At 48.4% G+C, this 17,187-nt stretch overlaps 1 protein-coding gene across 4 annotated transcripts in view; it reads left to right on the top strand.

Annotated features, from left to right (window-relative positions):
- Window positions 1-17,187, top strand: part of BANP (BTG3 associated nuclear protein) — a 105,780-nt gene that overhangs the window by 68,550 nt on the left and 20,043 nt on the right. For 2 of the 4 annotated variants that reach the window (XM_055305159.1, XM_055305161.1), the window contains 4 exons: window positions 4,366-4,533; window positions 9,144-9,274; window positions 10,907-10,978; window positions 12,369-12,407. In XM_055305159.1, the coding sequence (XP_055161134.1) occupies window positions 4,366-4,533; window positions 9,144-9,274; window positions 10,907-10,978; window positions 12,369-12,407 (410 nt within the window). The remainder of the gene's footprint in view (window positions 1-4,365; window positions 4,534-9,143; window positions 9,275-10,906; window positions 10,979-12,368; window positions 12,408-17,187) is intronic. The other 2 variants (XM_055305160.1, XM_055305162.1) reach the window with 1 other exon arrangement.

The following is a 17,187-nucleotide window of genomic DNA, read 5'->3' on the forward strand; positions in this document are numbered from 1 at the left end:
ATAACTTGACCCTACCGTTTGTGTGCTCAATGCCTAAGTAGCATATTATTGTAACTTTAAAAATTGGGAACACTTTCCTGAGGGATGTCACCTAAGAATGCAAGCAGTTGCTTTTCTCCCCTCGAATTGAGAGTATAGTATGGCTTTTGTTCCTGGGTTCATCCTAGCAAATCACGTGAGCCTCTGCTTAGACCGGGTGCTAGAGCATTGTATGAGTTGCTAGGAAGGAAATGAAATCGCATGTCGGATAGACCACTCTGGGTCTCTGAAGGCATCTGGAAACCTGCAGACGTGGAGGAGAGATCCTCACGAGGCTTCTGCGTACAGAGGACTGCAGTCAGCCCATTCGGTCTCGTTAGCCACGCTGGCAGAAGGCCATGCTTCAGGACTGCTCTTGCTTGTATGAGTTTGGGTGTGCTGACTGTGCTGCCCTGGGCTATGGGGTGCAGGAGCGCCCTGGGGCAGCTGTAGTGGAGCCCTTCACCCTGAGGGGACTCACGCAGCAGGAATTTGCTGGCTCAGCCCGGGAGGCTGCAAGTCTGAAATCACGCTATCAGCAGGGCCACGTGCTGAGCTCTGCCCCTTCCAGGAGCTTCTGGTGGTGGCTGGCAGTTTGTGACAACACAGCTCCCATCACTGCCTTGTGCTGACACTTGCGTCTCCTCCCTGTGGATATGTTTCTCTTCTCTCCTTATAAGGACACCAGTCGTGTTGGATCTAGAGCCCACTAGACTCCTCATATGACCTCATCTTAATTAATCACATCTGCAAAGACCCTGTTTCCAAGGGAGGTCACATTCTGAGGTCCTGGGAAGGACATGCATTATGGGGGACACTCGACAGTGCACAGATAGGGCCTGGGTTGCTGGAAACTTGGTGATCAGATGTAGTAGTGTCTGATACAGCTTATTGGGGGTGGAGGTACCCAACACGTGTGTTTAGGGACACTGAGATGGCCAGTGGGAGTGCAGAGCTGGGAGGCCGGGTTGGTGAGCATAGGTGAGAGACCATCGGAGCCCTTGCTCATAGGTTGCCCAGCCACAGGGAGGTCCTCAGGCTCCACTCCCATCATGCTTCTCGGTTGTTGAGGCCTCCGCTGCTTGGAGAATGGAGGCTTACCTGGCTCTGACACCAGGACACAAACGGTGCATGGAGAGACATATCGGCTAGTCCCCCTCACTCTGGGGCTGAAGGGTTCTGTTGTTTTTCTGCATTAGTCACTATTAAGTCGGGACTAATTTTAAGAAATAAATTTCTCACACTCAGTTTTCTGCTTTTCTTTCTGCTTGAACTTGAGATTACATTAACAGTGATGGTGTTTTCATTCCTCTGTGTATGATAAGCCATTTACCACCCACCAAGGACATGAGATTACCAGTTTTGTTCCTTTTTCCCACAGTGAGTCTCAGCCCCTCTGTGGGGCTTGTGGGTACAGGAGTGGGAATCTGGTTTTATGGGTTGAACCATCAGTGTCAGGATAGGCATTCCAGGAAGTTGGAAGGCAGTTAACGGTGCAGCAGATGGAGCTGCAGCTCTTTGGTGGGCGGGGGGGGGGGGGTGGTGGCTAGACAGCTTGCCAGGGGATCTGGGGAAGAGGCTCCAGGGGCAGTCTTTGGGGGGGTGGGTGAGGTGCTTGCCTCCTGAGCACTCTCCTTCAAGATGGTGAGGGGACAAGTGGCTTGCCTTGCAGAGGACACAAGCCCTACAGGTGTCTGGGGACCCTGTATGCTGGGGCAGGGCCCTGGAAGCTGCGTTCAGGTTGTGTGTCTTGCATGGGGCAGCCAGGGTGGCAGCCTAGTGCAGGGAGGTCAGGAGAGGAGGCGCTGGTCTCCTGTGCGTGCATGGGGTGGGGGGCTTGGATGCAGGGCAGAGGGAGGCACCATTGCTGTTCTATCTGGGTGGGTGCCAGGAGGCCTGGATTTTATGATCATTTCTCACTCCTAACTGATAATTGGACAGAAACTGAAGCTAGGGTATTGGCATTCTTATTTCGTGAGGTTTTCTTGTAAGCATCAGATAACGTGAGAGAAGATGCTTCAACAAGTGTGAAAAAAGTTAAAATCAAAATAAGTTTCTCATTAAGACTTTTCCTCCTCTGTTCATTAAGCTGAGGTTGCTTGGGTGCTGTTAGAGAAAGCAGCAGTGTCAGGTTCCCAGGCCAAGGCAGAGCTGAAGCCAGAATGGCATGCACCTAGGGGTGCACTCCCCACCTTAGTTCAGTGCCCTCTGCGAGGGGAGGAGGCTGTGCTGCGAACTCCATATGGTTTCCTGGCAGCGGGCAGGGTGGCTTTTGCTGTCCAGGTAGAGTCCGGGCTTGCTTTTGGAAGGAATACGTGATGGGAGGTCTTGGGAGAATGTGTAACTGTGTGAATGTATGTTTTTTCTTCAAAGGATGGAAGCCAGGTTTTGAACTGGTTGAACTGGCAAATTGGTTTTTACAAAGTTAAATTTAAGTATCAGCATTTTCGCTTATTATATTTATATTCCTTGTAGGTGTTGTAGATATTCATTTCTATTATTAACAAGTTTTTAAAGTTCCACACAATGTCATTTATCCCAATTCCACAGATATCATTAATCCCTGGAGGCATCTGAAAGGTTTCTCCCTGAGTTGAAGGTGGGAGAATAGGAGGACGGTGTAAAATGTTCCTCTTCATTGAAGCGTGTCCCTGGAGGGCCTTCTGGGATGTGTGACTGCTTTTTCTCCCTTGGGGACCACTGCTGCCCTTGGCTCCTGAATGACCGCAGCCCATAGTTGGGCTCCTGTCACCAGAGTTGGTAACTAGCCCAGAACATTCTGAGTTAGCCCCTGTACTCAAAGCCGTACATGGCATGTGGCAAGTGCGTAGCAAATACTGATTAATAATCTGTGGTTATTTTAGAGATGACCTGAAAATCAGCAAAGAGTTGCCACTTCGTGTGTGTATTTCCTTTTGTGTACAAGGATTATGAAGGGCTGCTAAAATACTTTGGATTGTTTTTCTTTCTGATCCTGTAAATCCTCCTCCTCCTCAACCTAATTCCTTTTCTCTAAGTTATAGAAATTTTGGTCGTCATGTTTAGAGTCAGATTGGTCTTAAGCATGTGCTCATAAAATCAAGAAGTGTCTTTCCAGGAGGAAAGAAACTCAACACTTATATAGAATTTGGAAAACAGGTGCTCACTCTGGTGATGATCTCTGTGTAGTGGTCTTGGTGGGAGGTTTTAGGGATCATGTGTCTGTTAAACTCCATGGATGGTGGAAACTCAGCCCTCCTAGCAGTCAGAACAGGATGTTGTTCAGCTCCTTTTTTTTTTTTTATTATTGAAGTTTTGAATTCCATTCATTTATTTTCCCGTTTATCAGTGAAGTTTCACGAGCCAGCTCCAAAAGAGGTCACCCCCTTGAAGAGTGTTTCTTGTGGTTCCCAGGCTCGTGACTATTACTTTCTGTTGACTTGACACCAGGAAGAGGTGAAGTGTCTAGTGAGGGTCTCCATCTGCCACCATCCCTTGGTGGCCTCCCTGATGCCTGGTTTCCTTGTTGGTGAGGAGGTCACTGGGGACCAAAGGCATGTCCTGAGAGGCCTGTGTTGCGGAAGTGGTTAACCAATGGTGGGTGCCAATAAGTTGCTCCCCTGGGTGGCGGGAGAACCACGGCAAGGCCTCATGTACCCATGGCTGGCGGCAGAGTGGAGGAGATGCCCTTCCACGGGGTGTGCAGGGTTCTTGAGGATGAAGACTGATGTGCCCTAAGGTGGTTTTCTTCCTGCTGGACAAGCAGAGGGAGGGGCACCCTGAGTCATATAAGCCACCCTCGGACTCGGGCTGGAAGAATGTCTTCAGCTGAATTGTCACCACCCTTTAGTGCACTGATTGGTGCTGGAGCATCTGCCATGTGCCTGGGTCATCTGGGCTCTGTGGCGTACCAAACACAGTAAATATATCAGTTCTCTGAGGTGCTAGAGAGGTGCCTGGGGTGCAGGGGCCCTGGGGTCCGATGGGCTGGTTAAGGGCAGCCCTTAGGCTGAGGTTGTGTCTGAGCAAAGACTCGGGAAAGGGGGGACAGCTGCAGACACAGAGGCACAGGAGGAGGTGAGTTGGTGATTGGAAACGGGGCTCCAGTAGAGTCATGGGCCCTGGTTCTGTTCTCAGGGTTCAGGATAGCTACAGTGCCCTGTGTGAGGTACGGGTGGTCAGAGTTGAGTGTGGGCGTCCTGGGGGCCTGTGAAAGTTCATTAGACAAGGACTTTTTAACATCCCAGGTGCACCTGTAGGGGAGACTCTCAACCCCAATCACATTTTGTGTTCCAGTTGCTCCCACGTGACCAGGATGCAAGGAGAGGCCTTTATCTCATATCCTTCCACATGGGTGTGTGCTTTCAGGTCACCTTTTCTATAAATTTGGAATCACGGAGTCTGACTGGTACCGAATCAAACAGAGCATCGACTCCAAGTGTCGGACGGCCTGGCGGCGAAAACAGCGAGGCCAGAGCCTGGCCGTCAAGAGCTTCTCAAGGAGAACGCCGTCATCGTCCTCGTACAGCACTTCAGGTATGCTTCGTTCAGCCGCGCAGAGCATTCCCCCTGTGGGACTCGAGGGCCGCGGTCCAGAGTAAGCCCGCCGGCCTGCCACCATCCACGGCCACGTACCGGGGCCACCCACTGGGTCAGAGCGCAGTGACTGGAGCCCCGTTCTGTGCCCCCTGCAGGGTGGGTTACCTCCAGGCCTTCCTGGAAGATTTCCAGATGGAGGGCTTTGAGAACCAGACCTCTGAGGAGGCCTGATGCTGGGAGGAGGAGCAAGGTTGGGACTGCTTGGTCCCTGTGAGCCGCTGTGCCGTGTGTCCCTCCACCCAGTCCCTGAGCACAGTGCTGGTGTGGGGACTGCAGAGGGAGGGAGCAGCAGTGCCAGGTTGTAGTGCTCATCACTACTGCTCTGAGAGCAGGGCCTTAGTGAGACTTCCCCAGCACAGGTGGGGGACATTCTAGACTTTCCTCGCCGGCATGACTGGAGGACTATTTTTTTCCTGAGGAAAATGTTCACTAGGAACAGCAGTGTGATTTTAGTATTGCCTTTCACCCCACACATCTCAAAATATTTTAACAAAAACATTAAAAAAAAAAAATCTCCACAGGGGCTCCCTTGGCGATGGCTCTTCGAACCTGAGCTAGGGTCAGGATTTCAGGGCAGCCCCAGCAGGGTCGGCCAGAACTCTTATTCCGGAGCCCTGTGGTGACCGGGTCACCTGGAGTCCTCACAGGGTTTTGTCTTTCTGAGGCAGACCTCAGGATGCCGCTTTCCTCCCGTCATCTTGGCAGTAACTTGCCAGCAATTCCTGAAGATGGGAGGTGGCCACACAAGTTGTGCCCCAAAGCCCTGCTTTTGTGAGCTGCTGTATGGAAGAATCTTCTGAGGAATGTAGGCCTCTCTGTTACAGTTAGCAGTTCTGGCTCCGGAGCGTCAGGAGGTAGCGGTTGTGGGACGTGCTGACACAGTGACTCCTCGAAGAACTAGACCGTCTCTGTGGGTCCTGGGAGGGCAGGCGTGGGCAGCGTTAGTTCAGGGAGGTGGGCTTTAGGCAGAACGGGGTTTTGTCGTCCTCGCCCTGGGAATCCGTGTGGATTTGAGCTGGACCCACGATCAGCACTGTGTGTGTCCTGAATACATGGGGAGGAATGGCAAGATGGAGCCCATCTCTGGAGGTTCTGGCGAGGCAGCGTGGCTGTTGGGGATCGTGTTCAGATTCGGACTCAGGATGTCCAGGCAGTGGCTGAGACGGTGTTTCTGACAAGGGGCAGGTGATACCCTTGAGCTGCCGCAGACCACCCTGGAGTGTGGGAGCTGTCTGTCCGAGCAGGGCTTGGGCCGCTCTGCTGCTCGCCTCAATGAGACTTGAGCAGTCTTTACCTCCTACTCAGGTGTGGGTCATGTTATGTGGTTGGAGATTATAGGACTTAGTTTCATGCTTTTTGTTTGGAACTGTTCATCGCTCTTCCAGTTGTTAGCATTTCTTTAAACTGAGTGACAGTAATTCAGTTTAACCAGAGATGAGTTTCTTCTGTTTTTCCTTTGTTTACAAATGTCTCCATATTTCTTCAGAGATGCTTTGGGTTTGAGTAAGTCTCAGGTGCTGTTGGCGTCTTGTGGGCGGTGAGTAGCCACCACGTGAGAGTGTGTCCCATGCCCAAGTCCTGGGGGACGTGTGCCCAGTGTCTCAGGATGTGTTGTTTGGAATGGATGGTTTCAAACACCGGCTGCACCAGTGGCTTTGGAACAAGCACAGAACACAGCAGCACTTTTCGTGACCTGCGTCATGGCCCTTTCCTCAGGAGCTTACCACACATGTGCCCGTGGGGCAGGGACACAAGGACTTGGGAGTGGGTATCATTGCACAAGAGAACTTTGCTGCCTCTGCCACGGTCTCTGCACCCAGCTGTGAGCAGGGAGGAGGGTGAGGAGCATAATTACATTCCTGTGGCCCCAGGTGTCTGTCGAGGGAGGACTGGGACTGCCTTTCTGAGCTGTGACACCCGGCCTCACATTCTAGCTCTTTAGTCACAAGGGCTGTTTCCTGTGCGGTCCACCAGCAGCCAGAGGCTTCCCAGGGAGCGCTGGAATTGAATTTCTGAGAGAAACACAAAATGTATTTTTATTTTATCAAACTTTTTAAAAAGTACGTGGCTTTATTTATTATATCTTTATTTTATTTTTTAAAAGATTTTAGTTATTTGAGAGAGAGAGAGAACGAGGAGGAGCAGAGAGAGAGGGAGAAGCAGACTCCCCGCTGAACAGGGAGGCCGATGCGGGACTCGATCCTAGGACCCTGAGATCATGATCTGAAGGCAGACACTTAACCCACTGAGCCACCCAGGCGCCCCTGGTTTTATGTTTTTTAAATATTTGTTTATTTGAGAGAGAGAGCAAGGGAGACCCGGGGGTGGGAGAGAGGGAGATGGAGAGAGAAACTTAAGTGGAGTCCTCACAGAGTGCATAGCCTGTTGCAGGGCTTGATCACTTGACCTTGAGATCACCACCTGAGCTGGAACCAAGAGTGGGACACTTCGTGGACTGCCCCATCCAGGCGCCCCTAAAAAGCACATGGCTTTGTAAATTTCCTTTGCTGTCCTTGTTTCTGTGTTTATTGTACCACATTCTTCATTAAAATCAGATAGAGCAAAGTAGGTGGTTAGTTCAAGGACCTCTGGTGGTCTGTCACTGCTCCGTTGGCATCTTCCCAGCCTCCCAAGGCAAATCGGAGATGGTGACAGAAATAACCCAGTAAAATTCCTGGATTCCTGGCTGGCTTAATTTGGAATTGGTAGTGATTCCAGCTGTGTGCCTTGTTTACTTTTGAATTATCAGCAGACAAAAAAAGGAACTTCTAAATATGTGCTATAAAGAGATTCTAAGCCCAGGTTCCTCTAAGTCTGAATTAGTGCTATCCCTGTGAGCACAGACTGTGAAATTACTAGTGCCAATGGATGTTTACAAAATCAATTCATTAAGACATCTGCGTTGCGCTTTCCTGTCTGGTAGTATCGTGTGAACTTGTGTACTGCTTAAGTGAAAGACGGCTGCATCTCCCTGTGAAAGCTGCCTCTGCACGCCCTGCAGCCCTCATCAGTGAGTTGAAAGCCTCGAGGGAGTGTCTGTGCAGTGCCTGTAGTTTAGGCTTGCGGAGGACCAGCTTGTAACAGTCTGCTGCCTGCCCGTCTGTGTGTGCAGCTGCCTTTCTTCTGGATGCAGAGAAGAGCCAGGTCAGCAGAGGGGGGCCCTTGGAGCGGCCTGCCTTCCTGACTTGCGCTCTTGACAGTGGGGCGCTGTGGTCTGGAACCTTCACCAGCGTCAGCACTGTCGGCTCTGAAGGATTCCTGATCACAAAATAGTCACCAACATGTTTTTTTGCACTGGGCTTTGATATCAGTACAAATTATGAGACATGAATTTAAACCGGTCTACATACATTGTGTGATTTTTAGGGAGTTGTTGACTAATTGGTAGATGCAAATGTTTGAATCTTAGGTTTGGAAACCATTGACTTCATACCCACATGTCCTGTGTTCTGTAGTTTCTTTAGAACCTTGGGGACCATCATTATTCCTGTATTTTTGAACCATTTGAGAACTGGCAAGATCACTTGATTTTTTTTTTATTAACACTAGAGCAGAAATTATTTGGGAATCTATTAAGTTATGTAATTCTTATTTACTAGCAGAGTAGACTTTATTTTTTTATTTTTATTTGTTTATTTTTTTTAAGTTGATATTTTAAAACGTTGACACCTAAAATTGTTCATTGAAATCATTAAAAAGGATGTAATTTCTGACATAATACAAGTGTTAACATTTTCACATCACCACATTACTTTTTCACACGTAGTCAATGGAGTCAATATCCCGTGTCAGTTTAATTACCACCATTGAGCTGTTAAAAAACACATGAAAATCTTTTGCTGGGCAATCAGACATTTTATGTCCTTGTTTTTTTTTCTCCTTCCATTCGTGTTAGGCGTCTGCTTCTTACCAAGTTTCATCCTGCTGAGATATGTGTTTTTCTTACCATCCGTCCACTGTAGTTCAGATTTTATGCTGAAAACTGTGCACAAAATCAATGTTTTTCTGAGGCCTTAATATTCTAAGTGTCTAAGAAAATTCTGTTAAGATATCATTATAACTAAAATTAATATATAGCACGTCAGCACAAATGTCTTATTTTGGATTAAATGAAGGAAGTAAAGTTTTATTGGAAACGTATCTTTAAAGAAGTGGATGGGGATTTTTCCCTTTCCCCTCAGTGAGTTTAATTGTACAAGAACAAGTATTATTTGCTGCCGGTGTAAAATAGACTTTATTATCAATTTTATTCCTATTTTTCATTTTTGCCGATAAATCCTGAGCAACTGCATTTAACCAGTAGATGGGAATCCTATGTCTCAGGAGTCAGTCCTTCAGACTCTTTCTCTTTCTGTCCACAGGTCAGAAATCTGCATTCCCTTGCACTTAGAACTAATGGTGTGTACAGAATGTTGGGGCTCCTCTGTCGGGCCCTGTCGACTGGAGTCTGGTCCTTTCCTCTCCGTGGGAGTGTGGGCCTGGGGAGGGCAGGAGGCCCAGAGGCGTGCACGTGGCTGGTTGCTAAGGCCTTCTGTACTTCCCCGCAGAGACCGTGTTGAGCACACCACCCCCCGCCAGTGAGATGCCACAGCCCCCGCCTCAGGCCCTGCACTATGCCCTGGCCAATGCCCAGCAGGTCCAGATCCACCAGATCGGAGAAGACGGACAGGTCCAAGTAGTATGTACCCTTCTCACTATTCTGCCTCCACGAAGGCCAGGGGAGGCTGGGGTGGGGCTGGGGCATGGCCAGTGGGGAGGGCCACCACCAGCCTCCCCTGCATTTCTGGGTCATGCTGTGGTAGCTTGGGGTGAGGTCAACCTACCATTTTAAAGGAGAAGTTGTTAGGAGTACCAGTTCTTGCATTTCATGAATGAGGGCAGTTCCTGAAGGGATGTGTCCTTGGTAGTATCCCATCATGGCTCCTGAACATGTACTGCCCTGGTGCCCACTGTCAGCTCTAAGAGTCAGGCTGTTCGACCATCCCTGCTTTTGCCTGTCCTGCTGAGAGGCAGTGTAGATGCACCATAGATGATTTTCAGTTCAGGAACACAGGCACCATTTTACTGAGGGAAGAAAACAATCATTTCTTTCTGTGATCAGTAGAGAAAGCTAGTGACTTTGGGTAGTGTGAAGCACTTCCTTGGAACTTTGTGATGTGCACTAAGTTTGTGTGGCAGTTAACCCAGCATTTTGCCAACAAACCCCTGTCTCACCCTGCTTTGCATGGCATGGCCAGGTAGAAATTCCTCCAGAACCTTCCTGGGTCCTATGGCTGGGGAGAACCCGAGGGCAGGAGCTTTGCTAGGGAGCTGCACACTTTCTGCATACTCTGGGCTCCTGTTGATGCTCTAATCCCACCCAGCTGCTTCGCTGCATGCCCGCATCAGGAGGGCTTTTTCCTGGAAGTTTCAGGGTGGCCTTAGGTCTGACATGGCACTCACAGTGCTGCTTGGTAAAGGGAGGGCTTCCAGAAAGCGCTAACGAGTGCTTTTAGAGGGGGGTTTTCTTCATCTTCCAGAGGAGATAAAGCAGTGATGAATGGTGAATTCTCTGTTTAATTGACAGTTACAAAGGCAGATACTCTTATCTTAGTATAAGAAAGTCTTTGAAGGAATCCCAGGACAGATAACATTGATCCAGTTTGCACAGAGTAAAACCAAAGCAACAGAAAGTTTTGCAGCGATGTTGAGCCACTTTTGCATTTATAGGAGTTGTCTGCTGCCTTGCAAACCTAAATGTGCTTTAGCAGGGTTCTTTATTGGTGTTTACCCACCTATTTAAATAATTTTGTGTTTCTTTAAGACACATTGCTTGACACATATTCAGCATAGACACTCATGTATAGGCTTCCCACCACTCACGCACTGCTGTGTGGCCTTCCAGCACTCTCAGGCCCCTAGGAGACCACCTGCTTCTTCCTTGGGGTTTCTGGTCCCTCCAAGTTGATAGTGTGTTTTAAAAAACAATTCTTTTAATTTTCTGGGAAATTTCTATTTCTCTTCTTCTCCAGATGTCTTTCCTATTATTGAATTTCCCTGTTTGGTAACATTTGAAGATTAAACAGATCTTTCCTAGGCCCCAGTGTTTCTTTAAGAATCATTGCAAAGTCTTCTTTCTGTATGTGTTATACACCAAAAGTTTGATTTCAAGGGGCTGTATATACCACATATGTGTTGTGTCATACTATTTAGGAGTTAGTTGTCTTGAATTGTCAGCAGGTAATCAAGGACAAAAATTTCCGAAAGCATTTCTTGTTTCCTGTGGCTTTCATTTTCTTCTGATGCTTCTCGGTGTCTTCTCTTGCTGCGGATCCCACAGGGCCACCTCCACATCGCACAGGTGCCACAAGGGGAGCAGGTGCAGATCACGCAGGACAGCGAGGTGAGTCCCTGGGCTTCCTCCACTCTGACCTTGGTCACATGAGGTGGATGGCTGCCAGTCGCCAGATGACACAGATGTCCAGCAGTGACCACCAGACTCCTGTTTCCTCAGGAGGTGGTTGTGTTGGGAGAGGGACCATGGGGAGATGGCCTCGGGACCTATTACTGGACAGAGGTGCTTTCACTTGGAGGCTGTGTCCAAAGGGAGGAGGCACAGGGGCTCTGGGAGTGGGTGAAGATGTCCTGCTGAATCAGTCCTTGCTTGTTCACCTGAGGGGAGGGCCTGACATTCAAGAATAGTCAGTTCATGGGTGGGTAGGCGGGCAGGCAAGCCAAGGCAGGAAGCTTGCTGGAGCAGCAGCAGCATTGGATGGGGAAGGAGAATAGATGGTGAGGTGGGAGGAGGTTGCGGGCATGGTGTTTCCTTGAGGTGGGGAAGCTCCCTTTTAGGGGTGAAGAGAAGTGTGAGGCCCAGCTAGTGGCCGGAGACGTCTGCCAGGATCCTTCACTGCACAAGGCGCGCATGGTTGGCTGGTAGCCTCCTGGAGGAAAATCAATATAGATTTGCTTTTGTATTTTTTTTAATATTTTATTTATTTATGAGAGACACACACAGAGAGCGAGAGAGAGGGGGGTGGGACAGAGAGAGGCAGAGACACAGGCAGAGGGAGAAGCAGGCTCCCTGTGGGGAGCCCAGTATGGAGCTCAATCCCAGGACCCCAGGATCAATACCTGAGCCAAAGGCAGACGCTCAACCACTGAACTACCCAGGCGCCCCTATGAGATTGTCTTCTTAACACAATAAAACTTTACCATGTTCATTTAAAAATTAAATATTTTACAAGATGAAGGTATCTGCAAGAAGTTTTAACAGTCTGTTAGACCTAAAACAATAGTTTTTCCCTAAACAAATGAAAATACATTTATACCCTGGTGACCCCAGTGGGGCTGTGACATGGTTGGTTGTGTTGTGTCCTGTGTGCTTCTGGGTTGGGATAGCACACCCCATGTGTGTAAGGCGTCTCCGTCAGGGGTGCTGGCTTATGTACATGGGACCTCCCTGTGTGACTTCTGGTTTTTCCCATCCATCTAAAATTGTTTCAAAATTAAAAAGTGGGGAAAGAAATGACATTTTCATTTGGTGTCAGGGTGGGGGTGGGTGAGTATAGTGTTTTCTTCAGTTTGTTTTCATCAGAAAAAATAGTATCTGTAAACTCAGTTTTTCTTTTGCTTGGGTTTTTTTATTGCTATAAGGGGTTGAATTTTTGTAGAACTGACACTAATGGCTTTGCTGGTTATTCACAGATGGCATGGGATAATCCTGCCTCTGTGTCACTGTATCTGGAAGTTGTTCTGGTTCTTGATCTCTCCTTTTTTCACCCATTCTGCAGGGTAATCTACAGATACACCACGTAGGCCAGGATGGGCAGGTAAGTGCTCACTTGCTCTCACTTAATACCCACTTGCTGTGTGGGTCACCAGACCTTGCCTTGCCATGGGGAGGAGTGGGGGCAAGACGGTGGTGCAGCGTCAGCCTTAGGGAAAAGCTAGCTCTACCCCTGCTGGCACAGACGTCCTAGAGGGTGTGGACACCTGGACATTGGGGCTCAGGGCCACATTTGTTTCTTTGTGGGATTTTACGTAGCTTTTTGCTTTGTAGATGACACTCCACTATCACTTTAGCATTGTTGTCTGTGAATTTACGTGAATGCTGTTGATGGCCATGTCTGTACAACAGCTATATATTAGGATAAGGTAGGGTTTTTTTCATGGATTTTACTGCAAAACGCCAATCACCAGCCTTTTAAAAAAATCTCTGACAAAAAGCATAACTGAAATAGTCACTGTACATACCAGATATGAACTATCTTTACAAGGCCGAGTGTTCCAGCCATCAGAGTTTCTAGGGAGGGATTTGCTTCCTAAGATCCAGTGAAAATGCTGGTGAATTTGAGGATTGACATTTTTATGCCCTTCTGAAGAGTTTCTGTTAAAGAGACATGTATAATCTTTGAATAATTATGAAAGAGAGTCTGGAGAATCTTCCTTTTTTATAGAACATGACCTGGAGCCACAAACATAGAGCCTCTTTACTCTCAAGACCATAGTACTTGGTATCCTGGAGACTAGCCATCTGGTCTCCCCCATCTGAAATACCCGTGTACGTCTGTCACCACTGGTGGGGGCCTGGTGTCGGCCCTGCATGGGGGCCTGGGGATTGTGTTCCTGGGCTCAAACATGAGGGGTCAGCAACCACACCTCTTGGGTTTTATCTGGAACCCCCTGAACACTTTGGGAGAAGTGTAGCAGACCTTAGATTAAATCACTTGTTTAGATTGGAGTTCCTCTGCTTTCAGTTTCATCTGGAAACACACACTTGAGGTTTTCATCAGAGCCCTGAAGCACCTGAAAGCTGCAACAGTGCAGAGTTAGCCCACGGTCCCCAGTCATTGCTTCCGAACCCTGTCTTGGAGATAAGGTCATTGGGCTGGACCTGTGGAGGTCAGTTCTCAGCAGGTTATCGTTGTGTGTTTCTCATCTCCTAGGCAGGAGATGTCCCACCTAGCTAGGGTCGGAGAGGTCAGGTCATCGTCTATAGCTGATCTCTGCCTTTGACCACTTAGTGGTTTGTATTTATACTAATTCACAAGAAAAGAAAGTGTGGGGCATGACTGTTCTTCTTTGTCTCTATTTCTGAGAATTTCACTTGGGATTTTTGAACAGTAGAAGGATCAGGTTTTTATATTATGTTAGCACTGTTGTTACCACGTATGGCTAGAGTCAGCATGTCCTAAATAAATCATGAGAACAGAGAGCCCAGTCTCATGGCCGAGACAGTGGCACAGCTTTCAACCCAGGAAGGACTCCTGGAATGTCCGTCAGAGGAGCCCGTCTCTGAAAATGATGCAAAACCAAGGTGTTTTGTACACTTACCAAGGGTTGCCTCCTCCAAGTTGGTGGTCTTGCCAAGGCCTGTCCTAGGGAGCAACATGCTCTCACAGACACTCCTCCTGTTCTCTCACCACCTCCTGAGAAGGGCAGTAGAGCTCCTGTGCTGATGGCCGTCTGTGCTACACAAATCATAATTTATTGATCATCTGGCTCAGGTTGCTTGTGCCGCCTCACCTGCCTTCCCTAGCTCTGCCTGGGTCCCGCCGTCCATCCTGTGTGTGGGACGTGCAGTCAGAGCTCAGGAAGAGGCAGCACACACTGACATGGCTGGAGGAGTTGTAGTATCTGCCACCTTTTGCTTCCCTAAAGGAAGCTCAGCTTTCTGATTTAAATAAACAGTATGTGTTTATGTAAAGCTGCCTTCTTCTGGTCAGTCTGTTTAGCTAATCCTTTTTTGTTTTCCCTTTGTGGAAATTCCGTGTCATTTTATCACTTGGCTGGCTCTTGTTCCTATGAAGTTACTCTGCTCGTGACAGCTGCATTTTTTAAGTTAACTGAAAATTCGCAGAACAGAATGATGTTTCGCAAGACCCAGAACCCGCCACGCCACTCAATGTTGCTGGTGGGGTGGCTACGGGGCACAGCAGTGCAGGGAGCAGGGGCTCTGGGGTCACCCCCCCAGCTCCCACCCCACTGCCCCAACCCCCCCCCCCCCACAGGAGGACAGCGCTGGGGTCTGTGGCTCCTTCCCCTGCAGTTGGGCGGGGGCTTGCCACCCTACAGCTGCTCCCCCCATTTCCACGCCATGGGGCCTTTGCTGGTCCTGTGCCACCTTACCTGTGGGGCAGGTAGACCTGGCTCTGTGCATCATGGAATCTGGAAAGGGAAGGTCTAGTGTGCCCCTCTGCTCTGTTAACCCTTGTTAGAGCCTGATGATCAGTACCCTGGGATTATGAGTCAGAGTTTGACTTTAGTGAAACACCCTCACTGTTCAGATTCCAGGTCTTCTGAGTACGTGTGTGTGGCTCTCCAGTCTCATCCCCCAAGCAGGAACAGCAATGGTCCATTCCAGCCCATCCCAGATGAACCACTCTCAGATCAGGGATATATCTGCTTTAGTCAGGGCCTTTCCGGCACTGGTGTCCTGATGATGTAGTGCTTTGTGAACTTATCATGGTGTTTTGTGCCCTCACAGCACTTTGTGCTGAAGTGTCAGATGTGAATTATGCTTTCTTTTTGCATGGCTAGGACTGTGTGCTATAATTAAGTGAAAGTGATTTTAAAGAGACCATCTAAATTTGACACCAATTAGTAGTGTCCCCAGGTGTTGGCAGAAGCAGACACTGGGATTTAAGGGGGCAACCCTTAGGATGGTGGGGGGAAGCTGACAGGTGACAATGGTGGGTAAGCTCAGATGTAATTACAGGAGAGGCTTCAGCCTCTCAAGAAATCACATGCCACACCATAGTTGATTATGAATTTGTTACAACAGTTTTTTAATTTGAATGGTGAGTTTTGGATAAAAATGTTGCCAAGTCTTTGTAGGGAATATTTAGACCCTCTGGGTTTAGATAGCAAAAGATACTATACATGCTTTGATTCTGATTACTTTTATCTAGTTGAAGGCTTGCCAACTGACAATTTTTCAGATTTATCTAATCAGTTGGAAGAACAACTAAATAATTATACTCTGTTTAAGAGATGGTGATGCAGTCATAGAATTACACGTGGAAGTACGGACTTCATGCAGAGAGGTTCAGTTTGAGTAGTGGAAGAAAGAAGTGACCAGAAAGAAAGGATTTTTATTCTGAAAATACTCTCAGTATTGAATTGGCTTCCACAAAACAAATTGTGATATGAAAGCATAAGATATTAAAGTTTGCATCATTGTGACAAGCGGGGCAGAAGGTGGTTACAAAGCTGCAGGATGTGCCCTGCTTTGCAGTGGGTGTAGTGTGGGGTCCCAGGAGGAGATGGGCCTGGCTCTGGCACTACAGTGGAAGCAGGAGTGCTCTGAGGTCTCATGCTGGAGACATGGAGCGCCCAGCCACATGACTTCACATCAAGACCAGACATCTCCTGTAACTCATTATGTTGCTAAAATGAAAATATTTTATTTTTTCCCCTCTTCCTTCTCTAAAGTACTTGTTTTCTTGGGGGGGGGGGTTTAGATTACATAAGGCATAGGAAATGTGTTGTTTGAATTAGAGCATAATGTCATAGTGCTCAGATTGAGAGCACCGTGTAGGGCAGAGCGGGGTCTTTGCCAGCCGAGCATTTCAGTCATGTTAGCAAGAATATAAATCTTGTCTTGTGGGTTTGTTTGGATATTTAAAGCAGTATGAACTGGGGTAAAGGGAGTTAAATACAGACAAGATACTTTTCATTTAGTGTACCTACTGCTCTTGACACATCCACTCCTTGATTGCTTGAGCATCTTGTGTTGCCAGTGGCTCATCTCCACTGGTCATGTAAGTGGGAGTGATGGTTGGACAGAAAGGGACCAGATCTCTAAAGATGGCAGACATTAATTGACATTGGCATGGCAGAGTGGGAGAGTCTAGTCTAAATCTTCCTGAATTAGAACCAGTCATGAGTGAGTCATGCTTCAATTACATGCAAGTACAAATAAGCAGAAATCCATAAGTTTGGGTAACTGTGTATGTTGTAATTAGAACTATTTGATGCTAAGTTGCAGGCGCTGAAAACCTTATAGTAGAGCTGTAGGCATGGGGATGGGGACACTGTTAGGGAATGTAGGCTTGGGAACAGGAATGCTACTCGGGCTGTAGGCAATGGGACAGGGATGTTAGTCGGGATGTAGGCACGGGGACACTACTAGGGCTGTAGGCACAGGGAAGCTTCCCTGTATAAGGAGTTGAACTGTTACTCTTGCTTTAGTGACCTCTTGATGTGCAACATACTGCCCCAAAACTAGGGCTGATGACCACAACCAGTCATTATCCTGCCTATCTCCATGGTTTTGCTGGGTGCAGTGGCATCACTGGGGTGGGTCATCTGGAGTCTGAGCTGTCTGGCCTGTTGTAGGGCCCACATCCAGGGCTGGAGCTGGGCTGGGCTACACCTGGGGGCTCAGTGAGGCCATCCTCCTTTGTGCAGGCTCCCCTTGTGGCCCCGGGCCTTGCACAAGGTGGCAGGGTTCCAAGAGGTGATATAACTGAAGCTATAGACCCGCCAGCCCCTTTGATGACCCTGCCTTCTTTATGGGTGGTGTGGAATGTCTGTGCTGTCATCTGGAGCTGGAAAGGATGAGGCAAGGAGGGTCACAGCATCTCTCGGCATCCCCTCTGCGTCCAG

Source organism: Nyctereutes procyonoides, unplaced genomic scaffold (genome assembly GCF_905146905.1).
Source record: "Nyctereutes procyonoides isolate TBG_1078 unplaced genomic scaffold, NYPRO_anot_genome, whole genome shotgun sequence".
Classification (NCBI taxonomy): domain Eukaryota; kingdom Metazoa; phylum Chordata; class Mammalia; order Carnivora; family Canidae; genus Nyctereutes; species Nyctereutes procyonoides.